Source organism: Nannobrachium achirus (genome assembly GCF_963921795.1).
Source record: "Nannobrachium achirus genome assembly, chromosome: 16".
Lineage (NCBI taxonomy): Eukaryota > Metazoa > Chordata > Actinopteri > Myctophiformes > Myctophidae > Nannobrachium > Nannobrachium achirus.
In genome coordinates, this window is record NC_137823.1 from 17,373,140 (window position 1) to 17,387,163 (window position 14,024).

At 40.5% G+C, this 14,024-nt stretch overlaps 1 protein-coding gene across 1 annotated transcript in view; it reads left to right on the top strand.

The window, feature by feature from the left end:
* The first annotated feature begins 3,939 nt into the window (after nucleotides 1–3,939).
* akap7 (A-kinase anchoring protein 7) overlaps nucleotides 3,940–14,024 on the top strand; it is a 131,007-nt gene continuing 120,922 nt past the window's right edge. Inside the window, exons 1-2 of the mRNA XM_080744621.1 lie at nucleotides 3,940–4,057; nucleotides 7,822–8,029. Of these exons, the coding sequence (XP_080600747.1) occupies nucleotides 3,944–4,057; nucleotides 7,822–8,029 (322 nt within the window). The 5' untranslated portion in view covers nucleotides 3,940–3,943. The remainder of the gene's footprint in view (nucleotides 4,058–7,821; nucleotides 8,030–14,024) is intronic.

Here is a 14,024-nt window from a genome sequence, read left to right on the forward strand (position 1 = left end):
CGGGGTAATAATGCTTTTCAGAAGTTGCGAGTGACGATATTTTTTTAGTTGATCCGGCCCTTTCCGACAAAAGGTTCGGTTTTGGAGAGAGTATGGACCGGCCGTTACTTCATGATAGGGCATTCACCAAATATTCGAATATCAAAGTCACTATTCAACGTTGTTCACCGAAAGTCAAATATTCGCTTTTCTTTCTTTCTTTTTTTTTCCTTTCTCTTTAAAAATATATATAGTTTGTAAAGCTTGGCTAGATAGGAAGTCATAAGAATGAGTTGTCAATGGCCCTGGTGGATGAATTTGTTAATGCTCTATACCAGGGGTTCTCAAACCTTTTTAGGCCGTGACCCCCAAAATAATTTGAACTGGGGATCCCCACCCTGACAAGCACTTGGAATTGTAGGTATTACATTTAATGTGACTCGGTTCCACATATAAATATTGTGAAAATAGCAGATCTACATGCTCACAACGCCTCGCAACGCGAGGCGTTGTGAGCATGTAGATCGGCTATTTTCACAATGTTCGCCTCTTGCTTACTTAATATTTGACAGTTTGGCCCGTCCTGTCGAATATTCGACTATTCGAATACTTTGAGGTCGAATAATTCGAATACTAGTAAAAATCACTATTCGTGAATGCCCTACTTCATGATGAATGTTGTGTCCCCTAACAGCTGACAGAGAGTGACATGATGCAGCCGGCCAGTGCCAGCGTCTCTTCTGACATGGCTGCTACTGTGTGTGAGGATGACGCTGATGAAGATGTCACCACGGAGGCCAGGGTGATGGACGAGGAGGACCAGGTCGGGGGGGTTTAATCATGGGGTTCCACACTTAAATCCATCATCAGGGGCTGTCTCACACGATTAGGAACATTTTACACTAGAAATACTGTTCCTTCGAAACAGTGTGGGCTCGCTTCCAACCCAACAAATAGGATACTTTAAGGTACTGTAAGGTACAGTACCTTACAGTATTGTACTGTACCTTACTATACTGTACTGCACCTTACTGTACTGTACTGTACTGTACTGTACTGTACTGTACTGTACTGTACTGTACTGTACTGTAACTTACTGTACTTTACTGTACTCTACTGTACTGTACTTTACTGTATTCTACTGTAACTTACTGTACTTTACTGTACTCTACTGTACCTTACTGTACTGTACTCTACTGTACCTTACTGTACTGTACTGTACCTTACTGTACTATACTGTACTCTACTGTACCGTACTGTACCTTACTGTACTGTACTCTACTGTACCTTACTATACTGTACTTTACTGTACTCTACTGTACTTTACTGTACTCCACTGTACCTTACTGTACTTTATTCTACTTTACTGTACTTTATTGTACTTTACTGTACTCTACTGTACCTTACTGTACTGTATTGTACTTTACTGTACCTTACTGTACTGTACTCTATTGTACCTTTCTGTACTGTACCTTTCTGTACCTTACTGTACTTTACTGTACTCTACTGAACCTTACTGTACTTTTACTGTACTCTACTGAACCTTACTGTACTGTACATATTCTATGTGTTCTAGATCTACATTTTTGATTCTGTGTTTGGGAACCAGCAACTGTCAAATGGACTCCCAACTGTAGTGGAGTATATTGAGTGCATATACTGTAGGCTAACAATCCCAGATCACATCTGTCCTCCACTATGTCTATAACCAAGGCGTTCTTCTATGTGGCCACTCCAGACTGAGGAGTGGAGCATGGCTTTTATTGTGTTTGTGGATCTGACTTGGAAATGCATTGGTTTTGATATCTCCCTGACAACCAACAACAACCACTAATATGGCTGACTGTCCCTGCGGGCTCTAGGATATATGGCTATGGGATTTACATCCCATCGCCCGGACTTGATTCTTGATCACAGCTGTGTAATCAGTAGAGTGGAGAGGGACATTTATTTATAGTTTTAACTATAACTATAGTTTTATACATCACACAGCTTAGACATTTGGATCAAATCAGAGAGCAGACCTGTGTGAACGCAATGATATAGATAGCATATCTGAAGTGTGAACACTGCAGCCACAGCGCCTTAACATAAACATGGGTCTATTATCCTTGTCCCCACTCACTAAACCCACTGGAAATGCATTGGGTGCTTAAAGTTAAACATTTTTATTTTTTTATATTTATACTACAAAACATTTCAAAACCAAAAGTACAAGCACACGTGTCCTCAGTAAGCTGAACACATAAAAATTTGAATGGTGTTGAAAGGTGTAAGCGTTTAAGAGATGAATCGCGCCAAAGTTTTGAGGAGATACTGACTGACTGACTATAAATAATGAAGATAACATACGTGTGCTCGCCTTCCAGGCGAGCCCACAATGACAGATTCATTGTCACAAATGAGTGTGATTAACGATTTCCTTGTCGTTGTTGAACAACTGGAACGAATGAATAGAAAATACCTTTCTGTTCTGTTGGCTTTTAAAGGGACATTCCACTTTCAAAAAAACTTTTTTGTCATTTTATCGTCTAATCAGGTTTTTGGGAACACCCAGGACAGTTTTTGAATTTCTTCATTCAGTATTTAGATATTTGATATTCATTTCTCCCCATTTTGACCCCTTCCAGGACCTTCCTATACGAACCCATTATAACTTCAAACTCCATTTTAACCATGATAGATTCAATGAAAAAAACTGTCCTTTTTTTCTGGTGACTCCTGACACCCTCCGAATATGTGAGCAGGCCGTGTTTTTTCGATAACTTTTTTCATTTATTTTTTATAATCTTTTATTGTATTTAATAATTTTCATTTCCCCCAAAAATTAATTGAAATCAATAAGAAATGTTATCGAAAAAACACAACCTGCTCACGTATTCGGAGGGTGTCAGGAGTCACCAGAAAAAAGGACGGGAGTTTTAATTGAATCTATCATGGTTAACTCATTGAGTGCCTATCCCGAACTAGTTCGGCTTTATTATCGCATCAGCATGCAAACAATCATCCGTTACGACACCATCAAGGCCAACCAAAATAAAACTTTTAGTCGACTGAAATATTATATTTAGTCGACTAAAATATGACTAAAAAATAGATTACATTTTATTGAAAATACTAAAACTAAATCAAAATGTGCTTGTCAAAATCAACGCTAACCTTAATTTACGAATTACACAAAGTCCTTGAAGGTCAGTCCATACTAACTCCCTCCGAAACCAAACTTTTCATCGGAAAGTTCAGACTTTCCGATGTGCAGCTCTCCGAACTCTAATTCGGGGTAATAATGCTTTTCAGAAGTTGCGAGTGACGATATTTTTTTAGTTGATCCGGCCCTTTCCGACAAAAGGTTCGGTTTTGGAGAGAGTATGGACCGGCCGTTACTTCATGATAGGGCATTCACCAAATATTCGAATATCAAAGTCACTATTCAACGTTGTTCACCGAAAGTCAAATATTCGCTTTTCTTTCTTTCTTTTTTTTTCCTTTCTCTTTAAAAATATATATAGTTTGTAAAGCTTGGCTAGATAGGAAGTCATAAGAATGAGTTGTCAATGGCCCTGGTGGATGAATTTGTTAATGCTCTATACCAGGGGTTCTCAAACCTTTTTAGGCCGTGACCCCCAAAATAATTTGAACTGGGGATCCCCACCCTGACAAGCACTTGGAATTGTAGGTATTACATTTAATGTGACTCGGTTCCACATATAAATATTGTGAAAATAGCAGATCTACATGCTCACAACGCCTCGCAACGCGAGGCGTTGTGAGCATGTAGATCGGCTATTTTCACAATGTTCGCCTCTTGCTTACTTAATATTTGACAGTTTGGCCCGTCCTGTCGAATATTCGACTATTCGAATACTTTGAGGTCGAATAATTCGAATACTAGTAAAAATCACTATTCGTGAATGCCCTACTTCATGATGAATGTTGTGTCCCCTAACAGCTGACAGAGAGTGACATGATGCAGCCGGCCAGTGCCAGCGTCTCTTCTGACATGGCTGCTACTGTGTGTGAGGATGACGCTGATGAAGATGTCACCACGGAGGCCAGGGTGATGGACGAGGAGGACCAGGTCGGGGGGGTTTAATCATGGGGTTCCACACTTAAATCCATCATCAGGGGCTGTCTCACACGATTAGGAACATTTTACACTAGAAATACTGTTCCTTCGAAACAGTGTGGGCTCGCTTCCAACCCAACAAATAGGATACTTTAAGGTACTGTAAGGTACAGTACCTTACAGTATTGTACTGTACCTTACTATACTGTACTGCACCTTACTGTACTGTACTGTACTGTACTGTACTGTACTGTACTGTACTGTACTGTAACTTACTGTACTTTACTGTACTCTACTGTACTGTACTTTACTGTATTCTACTGTAACTTACTGTACTTTACTGTACTCTACTGTACCTTACTGTACTGTACTCTACTGTACCTTACTGTACTGTACTGTACCTTACTGTACTATACTGTACTCTACTGTACCGTACTGTACCTTACTGTACTGTACTCTACTGTACCTTACTATACTGTACTTTACTGTACTCTACTGTACTTTACTGTACTCCACTGTACCTTACTGTACTTTATTCTACTTTACTGTACTTTATTGTACTTTACTGTACTCTACTGTACCTTACTGTACTGTATTGTACTTTACTGTACCTTACTGTACTGTACTCTATTGTACCTTTCTGTACTGTACCTTTCTGTACCTTACTGTACTTTACTGTACTCTACTGAACCTTACTGTACTTTTACTGTACTCTACTGAACCTTACTGTACTGTACATATTCTATGTGTTCTAGATCTACATTTTTGATTCTGTGTTTGGGAACCAGCAACTGTCAAATGGACTCCCAACTGTAGTGGAGTATATTGAGTGCATATACTGTAGGCTAACAATCCCAGATCACATCTGTCCTCCACTATGTCTATAACCAAGGCGTTCTTCTATGTGGCCACTCCAGACTGAGGAGTGGAGCATGGCTTTTATTGTGTTTGTGGATCTGACTTGGAAATGCATTGGTTTTGATATCTCCCTGACAACCAACAACAACCACTAATATGGCTGACTGTCCCTGCGGGCTCTAGGATATATGGCTATGGGATTTACATCCCATCGCCCGGACTTGATTCTTGATCACAGCTGTGTAATCAGTAGAGTGGAGAGGGACATTTATTTATAGTTTTAACTATAACTATAGTTTTATACATCACACAGCTTAGACATTTGGATCAAATCAGAGAGCAGACCTGTGTGAACGCAATGATATAGATAGCATATCTGAAGTGTGAACACTGCAGCCACAGCGCCTTAACATAAACATGGGTCTATTATCCTTGTCCCCACTCACTAAACCCACTGGAAATGCATTGGGTGCTTAAAGTTAAACATTTTTATTTTTTTATATTTATACTACAAAACATTTCAAAACCAAAAGTACAAGCACACGTGTCCTCAGTAAGCTGAACACATAAAAATTTGAATGGTGTTGAAAGGTGTAAGCGTTTAAGAGATGAATCGCGCCAAAGTTTTGAGGAGATACTGACTGACTGACTATAAATAATGAAGATAACATACGTGTGCTCGCCTTCCAGGCGAGCCCACAATGACAGATTCATTGTCACAAATGAGTGTGATTAACGATTTCCTTGTCGTTGTTGAACAACTGGAACGAATGAATAGAAAATACCTTTCTGTTCTGTTGGCTTTTAAAGGGACATTCCACTTTCAAAAAAACTTTTTTGTCATTTTATCGTCTAATCAGGTTTTTGGGAACACCCAGGACAGTTTTTGAATTTCTTCATTCAGTATTTAGATATTTGATATTCATTTCTCCCCATTTTGACCCCTTCCAGGACCTTCCTATACGAACCCATTATAACTTCAAACTCCATTTTAACCATGATAGATTCAATGAAAAAAACTGTCCTTTTTTTCTGGTGACTCCTGACACCCTCCGAATATGTGAGCAGGCCGTGTTTTTTCGATAACTTTTTTCATTTATTTTTTATAATCTTTTATTGTATTTAATAATTTTCATTTCCCCCAAAAATTAATTGAAATCAATAAGAAATGTTATCGAAAAAACACAACCTGCTCACGTATTCGGAGGGTGTCAGGAGTCACCAGAAAAAAGGACGGGAGTTTTAATTGAATCTATCATGGTTAACTCATTGAGTGCCTATCCCGAACTAGTTCGGCTTTATTATCGCATCACGGAGTGCCAATCCCGAACTAGTTCGGCTTTTTAATAAAAAAAAAGAAAAAAAGAAAAACGTTTTTGAAAAAAAAAAATTCTTTTCAAAAATGTTGATATTTGCCGATATTTGCTGATATTTACCATCCACTCCAATGCAATCCAGGATCTTTAGAGCTCATTTTCTCTGTTTTTTCTCCCATGCATGAGGTGTGCAAGGTTTAATCATGGCTAAGTTGACGAAAATCTAAATCTAAAATGCTTGGTAGCCAATAGCTAACTTCAAGCTAACTTCATCCTCTTCCTGTACATGCACAAAGGAAAGTGTTCTGGCAAGTCATGGCTCCAGGGCTTGGGCATGCATTACCAGCATATCTCTATTATTCTCTGGTCACTGGGCGCCCTCTAGTGGTGATAGGCTGGCATTAAATGAGTTAAAATAGAGTTTGAAGTTATAATGGGTTTTTATAGGAAGGTCCTGGAAGGGGAAAATGGGGGGAAATTAATATCAAATATCTAAATACTTTATGAAGAAATTCAAAAACTGTCCTGGGTGTTCCCAAAAGCCTGATTAGACGATACAATGACAAAACGTTTTTTTGAAAGTGGAATATCCCTTTAAGGCTTTGAAGTTGACTAGGGCTGATATAACACATACTGCAATACAACAACATTACTGACATGTTTCATAACTTTATACTTATACTAAGTGGAATATTAAGTGGAAATAGATGATCTACAAGCTTGAGACTAGGGATGTTAAAAAAAGGCAGCGCCGTCGTGTGCAATGATTTTGTCAAGACTGACGATAAAACACAACACAAAGTATGCGTATCAATGTTTTGCGGTCAGAGAGCAATGGCCGACTTCACCGTGAAACGAAACCTCGCCGCTGTGATGCACGGGCAGAAAAGATCACTGATTTGACACCCAACTCCAAGATGATAGCCAAAGATATTATACCATGGTACTATTAGTGTTGTCGAGGGGAAAGGCTTTTGTGAGCTGAAGGCATTTCTCCAACCAGTATCTGTGCCCTGTCGCCAAACATTTACAGTGCGACGAGAGAGAGAATGTATGCTGAGGTATCCGGAACGAGCTCCCTATTACGCACTTGTCCCCAGTTTTTTTTTTATGTTTAGGAGTACCTGTTGATCCCAGGGCCGGGGCAACCATCGATATTTGACCTGAGAAGCATTTTCTTTTTGAAGTAAAACACATTTTGTTGTACGAATCAACGCAAAGCGCTCTGATCGGCTACTTCTCCCTCTCCCTTTGCATTTGTTGTTTCTTCTTGGTTGGTGCATCGCTATGATCGGTATGCCCGAAACTGAAGGTTCAGTGGTGCAAAAACTAAGTGCGATTAAAATGCGTAATTTTTTTTAATCGCGTTAATTTTCTGTAATTAATGAATCGCAATTAATCAGTTAAAGTCCCAGCCTTAATATGAACATCTTCCAACAAGGAAATGATTATGCAAACATAATTGCAGTGATAGTCATATAATAGCGTTAAGGCGATTATGTAGTCATTGTGGCCTTTCCATAATAAGTCCCTTGTTCTGTCAGTGAGTGTGACTTGTTGCTATGAATCCGTTATGTAAATCGCCCATCCTCTCTTCATCAGCTGTCCAAGTGTGCGAGTGAGGCGGTGCTGGTGGCTGCTGCTGCCTGTGAGGAGGATGGAGGTCTGGACAGACGGAAGGAGAGCAGGATGGATGATGAGGATGTGAGGGTGATGATGATGTCCTCTGGCCAGAGAGATCCACTCAGCAACAAGACACAAGAGACTGAATCCACCAGCACCACCACAACCACCACCACCACACTGCCTGGTGAGGAACATCACTTCATGTTTTTTTCCCCTTAGTCTTAACCCATTTAGGCCTAGAATTATTGAATGCTTTAACCAGTGAAAAATAGCAGATATACAAGCTCACTTGTGCTAGAAAACCGACCAACAAAAGTGTGAAAAGTGATGAGTCATCACTTTTCACACTTTTGTTGGTTCGTTCTCTAGTCCAAGGAATGTTTTTTGTGCAAAACAAATGCTTGCAATGGATTCAGAATCATGAAAACCCCCCAGTTTGACCCCTCACATGCTACTTAAAGCAGCATCTTTTCTTTTTTATAATATATTTCCTTTCCTGTGTAGTGGAGTCAATGGGACAGTGAATATACAAATGGCCATAACTCTTTTTCGCGATGTTTCCGGCAGAGCAGGCCTCTCATTCTGTGGACCTTAATGACCAAACTAATAGATAAAACAGAAATAAAAAGTGCGGCAGAACATCACAGGTTCAACCCTATTCCTTGCGCTTTTGGGCATGTGGATCCCCGACTAACAAATCATTACGTCCAAAATGTACTTTTCATGATTCTTATACTTATATTATGCTTTTGTGTGATGCATTATGATCAAGTAGGGAATTAATTTACGAAAAAAAAAAAATAGCAACGATATAGTAAAGCCTTCCATTCAACTTGATGAGATACTTTCAAAGCTAGCTCACCATTTATTCGTTTATTTGGCTGTTTGTCCCATCAATGTCTGTTGACTGAGACTATTTTGTGCCCGGGCCCCCGTACCAGATTTGTGTTGTTAATCTATTTTTTAAATATTAAATATAATAGCAGATCTACAAGCTCACAAAGTGGGTTTAAAGTTCTCATGTGGCCTATAGTCGCTTTTTTGGGCTTGTTTTCATAAACCTGTTTGCGTATTTCTCTCATGAAGTCTGGCAACATTGATACCAAAGCTGATCTCTCTCTCTCTCTCTCTCTCTCTCTCTCTCTCTCTCTCTCTCTCTCTCTCTCTCTCTCTCTCTCTCTCTCTCTTTGTGAGGATTGAGCTGTGACGTGGCGTGTGGCTGTACATTACATTAGTGTAACATTGCAATGGTATGGATTATGGCAGGGGTGGGCAACTTTGATGATGGCGAGGGCCACTATATTTCCACCTTCACTCCAGAGGGCCACATTGCATATTGCTACGTCCTACTTTGTCATTCTAGTATCTCATACAAAATAATCAAAAATAGCAGATCTAAAAGCTCAAAACGCATCGCGCTGCGATGCATTTTGAGCTTGTAGATCGGCTATTTTTGCTTCTTTTGAATTGGAATCCTGAATTATTTGTTGTTATGTTTGTATTGGAATCCTGAAATGTAAAATTTTGATTTAATTTCAAACACATTTAGTTATATACTCATGTTAACTTTATGAACCTAAATACAAATACATTGGACATAAAACATACATTTTAATATTACTATACTAGTCATTAAGCTTTCAGCTTCTGCCTATTCCTTTTGATCACCTGTAACAATGATTATATGAATGTATGACCTGTATAAATGTAACTAAACTAAAACTAAACTAAACTAAGCTACTAAGATAGACTGACAGAATTAAAGCAGGTCATGTTAGGAATTGTAACAGCTGAAATCAATAATATATCAGTATTCCGGTATTAACCAGCGGGCTGCATTAAGTGAAGGTGGGGGCCGCATGTGGCCCCCGGGCCGCCAGTTGCCCATGTATGCATTAGTGTAACATTACATTGATATATGGATTATGGCATGGATTATATTCCGCATGATTAGAGCTAGGGGTGGGCGATATGGAAAAATACAATATCACAATATTTTCCCAAGCTGTATCACGATACACGATTTTATCACGATTCTTTTTCACATTGGTTTTTATGGTTATTTTTCAAGTTACTTGACAAAAACTAGACTCTCTGGGTTCCTTTTGGGAGGTCTAATTTGAACTTTACAAGTATGTAACTCTGACAGTATACAAATGAAACCAAATGGACCCGTTAAGTGGAGACCTTGACATTTTAAAGTTTGAGAACTACTGATTTAGACCAAAATGCAGGTTTAAATTGAATTCTGCAATGAATCTCTGTACCAGTAAGACTCCCTAATCGGGAGATAAGCGACCGTTGGTCGCTTATCTCCACAAATAGGCCAAAAGTTTGTTTTACCAATTATCAAGACATACGGGCAGTTGACAGTTTGCCATGGTTACTCATTGAAGTTGAATCTCCATATATGGAGATAACCTACGCATCACACTAAGTCTGACCTCACCAGCCCATATTTGGGCATGAGCAACTTATGTATCCATATATGGAGATATGATGACATCACACAGTCCTCAGCCGATGATGTGGCGTGATGTCATACAATACACAAACGAGCCCTACAGTATAAAGGGGCAATTCTTGCCAGGAAAGAAGCATTTCTTCGACTCAGACCTTATCGCCAGCTTATCTCCACAAATAGGCCAAAAGTTTGTTTTACCAATATAAGAGTTGGTTGCTAGGGTAAAAAACATGGTTGCTATGGTAAACAGTTGGTTGCTAAGGTAAAAAAGACATGGTTGCTATGGTAAACAGTTAGTTGCTAGGGTAAAAAAATGGTTGCTATGGTAAACAGTTGGTTGCTATGGTAAACAGTTGGTTGCTAGGGTAAACAGTTGGTTGCTAGGGTAAAACCATGGTTGCTAAGGTGGTTGCTAACGTACACTAACAGACCAGCAACAACAGACTGTTGCCACAGCAACGTACACAAAGGTTCATACTGATGTCAGCAGTGTGATGTCATACTGATGCGGAGATATGAGCAGGGCAAAGGTGTGACGTGTGACGTGACGGACGGCCGGTGGAGGTTTTGATACCAGTAAGACTCCCTAATCGGGAGACCAGTAAGACTCCCTAATCGGTCGCTTATCTCCACAAATAGGCCAAAAGTTTGTTTTACCAATTATCAAGACATACGGGCAGTTGACAGTTTGCCATGGTTACTCATTGAAGTTGAATCTCCATATATGGAGATAACCTACGCATCACACTAAGTCTGACCTCACCAGCCCATATTTGGGCATGAGCAACTTATGTCTCCATATATGGAGATATGATGACATCACACAGTCCTCAGCCGATGATGTGGCGTGATGTCATACAATACACAAACGAGCCCTACAGTATAAAGGGGCAATTCTTGCCAGGAAAGAAGCATTTCTTCGACTCAGACCTTATCGCCAGGGTTGGCTTATAGCAGCTGTCGGTAGATAATGCCGGTCTTATATAAGGGTCATTTGTGTACGGTGTGATTTGCCATGGTTACTCATTGAAGTTGAATCTCCATATATGGAGATAACCTACGCATCACACTAAGTCTGACCTCACCAGCCCATATTTGGGCATGAGCAACTTATGTCTCCATATATGGAGATATGATGACATCACACAGTCCTCAGCCGATGATGTGGCGTGATGTCATTGCGACCGTAAGGTCGCAGTTTAGTATGAAAACCTCCACCGGCCGTCCGTCGGTCACACGTGCGGTCGACCGCACGTCACACGTGCGGTCGACGTGTGATGAGGTCACGATGAGTCATCTATGCCCAAATATAGATTTCTAGGTCAGATGGCCCATAGAGTTTGTGATGTCAAACCTAGCAACCCAATATAAACAAACCTGATGTCAGACCTGAAGTATCCTTTTATACCCATATATGGAGATACAGAGATCTCCATATATGGGCATATTAGAAAGCCCATATATGGGCATATACGGATGACATCAGGGATATCCATATATGGGCATAAAAGGGACAAGGGCTTACAGTTAAGAGATCTCCATATATGGGCATATCAGAAAGCCCATATATGTTCATAAACTGATGACATCAGGAATATCCATATATGGGCATAAAAGGGACAAGGACTTACAGTTAAGAGATCTCCATATATGGGCATAAAGGGACAAGGACTGTTACAGTAGATATAGAGATGTCCATATATGGGCATAAATGAACAAGGACTGACAAACACTGAGATCTCCATATAACCTATGGGAATATAAGGGACGAGGACTGTCAGCTTGTAGACCTATTTTCTAAATATTGTTGTACATTAAAAACTTGAAATGGGTCGTTCTGCATAGTACTTGGGATTTGTTGATGTAAATGTTCACATAGAGTGTAATAATTGGTAAAACAAACTTTTGGCCTATTTGTGGAGATAAGCGACCAACGGTCGCTTATCTCCCGATTAGGGAGTCTTACTGGTACAATACACAAACGAGCCCAGATATGAGCAGGGCAAAGGTGTGACGTGTGACGGACGTGACGGACGGCCGGTGGAGGTTTTGATACTAAACTGCGACCTTACGGTCGCAATAAGCGACCGTTGGTCGCTTATCTCCACAAATAGGCCAAAAGTTTGTTTTACCAATTATCAAGACATACGGGCAGTTGACAGTTTGCCATGGTTACTCATTGAAGTTGAATCTCCATATATGGAGATAACCTACGCATCACACTAAGTCTGACCTCACCAGCCCATATTTGGGCATGAGCAACTTATGTCTCCATATATGGAGATATGATGACATCACACAGTCCTCAGCCGATGATGTGGCGTGATGTCATACAATACACAAACGAGCCCTACAGTATAAAGGGGCAATTCTTGCCAGGAAAGAAGCATTTCTTCGACTCAGACCTTATCGCCAGCTTATCTCCACAAATAGGCCAAAAGTTTGTTTTACCAATATAAGAGTTGGTTGCTAGGGTAAAAAACATGGTTGCTATGGTAAACAGTTGGTTGCTAAGGTAAAAAAGACATGGTTGCTATGGTAAACAGTTGGTTGCTAGGGTAAAAAAATGGTTGCTATGGTAAACAGTTGGTTGCTAGGGTAAAACCATGGTTGCTAAGGTGGTTGCTAACGTACACTAACAGACCAGCAACAACAGACTGTTGCCACAGCAACGTACACAAAGGTTCATACTGATGTCAGCAGTGTGATGTCATACTGATGCGGAGATATGAGCAGGGCAAAGGTGTGACGTGTGACGTGACGGACGGCCGGTGGAGGTTTTGATACTAAACTGCGACCTTACGGTCGCAACTAAACTGCGACCTTACGGTCGCAATTAACGATTAAACAAGATTTTTTTCTTCGATTGTATCACGATATATACGATACCTCTGAAAAGGCATATCGTGGAAAAGGCATATCGTCTCAACGATAATTATCACCATATCGCCCACCCCTAGATCCCGGGGATGCGCCTCCATTGGAGTCCATGTTAAAATAATTTACCGGGTCGCGGTAAAAGAAAAACAGAGCCAGATGATGATGATGACACAGCCGGTAGAGAAGGCTGAGAGCGAGCAGAACTAGCGTTATGTCATTCTGTTGTGTCATCATGGATACACAGAGCGTCAACATGACTGCAGGCGGCTTGGAGGAACAACAAAGAGACCGTTATGCTCCCGTACCTTTTAAACTCTGGAGGAGTCACTGGACTCACGGTCTGATTTACACATGACAAGTGGTTTGGTGTAGAGGGTGGCGACCCCCCCAGGGGGTCCCCAGATGACTACCCTAGAGCAGGGGTCTTCAACGGCCAAGGACCCCTTAGTTGAGAGAGAGATGAAGCAGGGACCCCCACAACCTGTAGAGTCTATATAGTTTCATCGTTTGATAGCACAATCATCAGTGTATTTTGGATTCAAGTCAATTTGTGTTTTCAGATATTTAACCACTTGACCTTTCACTCTGTACTTAGTCTGCTCTTTTTCCCCTCTACACCAAAGCTATTTGCCAAAAATAGCAGATCTACAAGCTCACAACGCCTCGCGCTGCAAGGCGTTGTGAGCTTGTAGATCTGCTGTTTTTGGCTGAAGTTCTCAGAATATGGAAGCTAGGGTTCAATTAATATAAAAAAGGAGGAAAAGAGTTTCTATCACACAAAGATTTGGAGGACCCCCTGTAGTAACTCTGAGGACCCCCTAGGGGTCCCGGACCC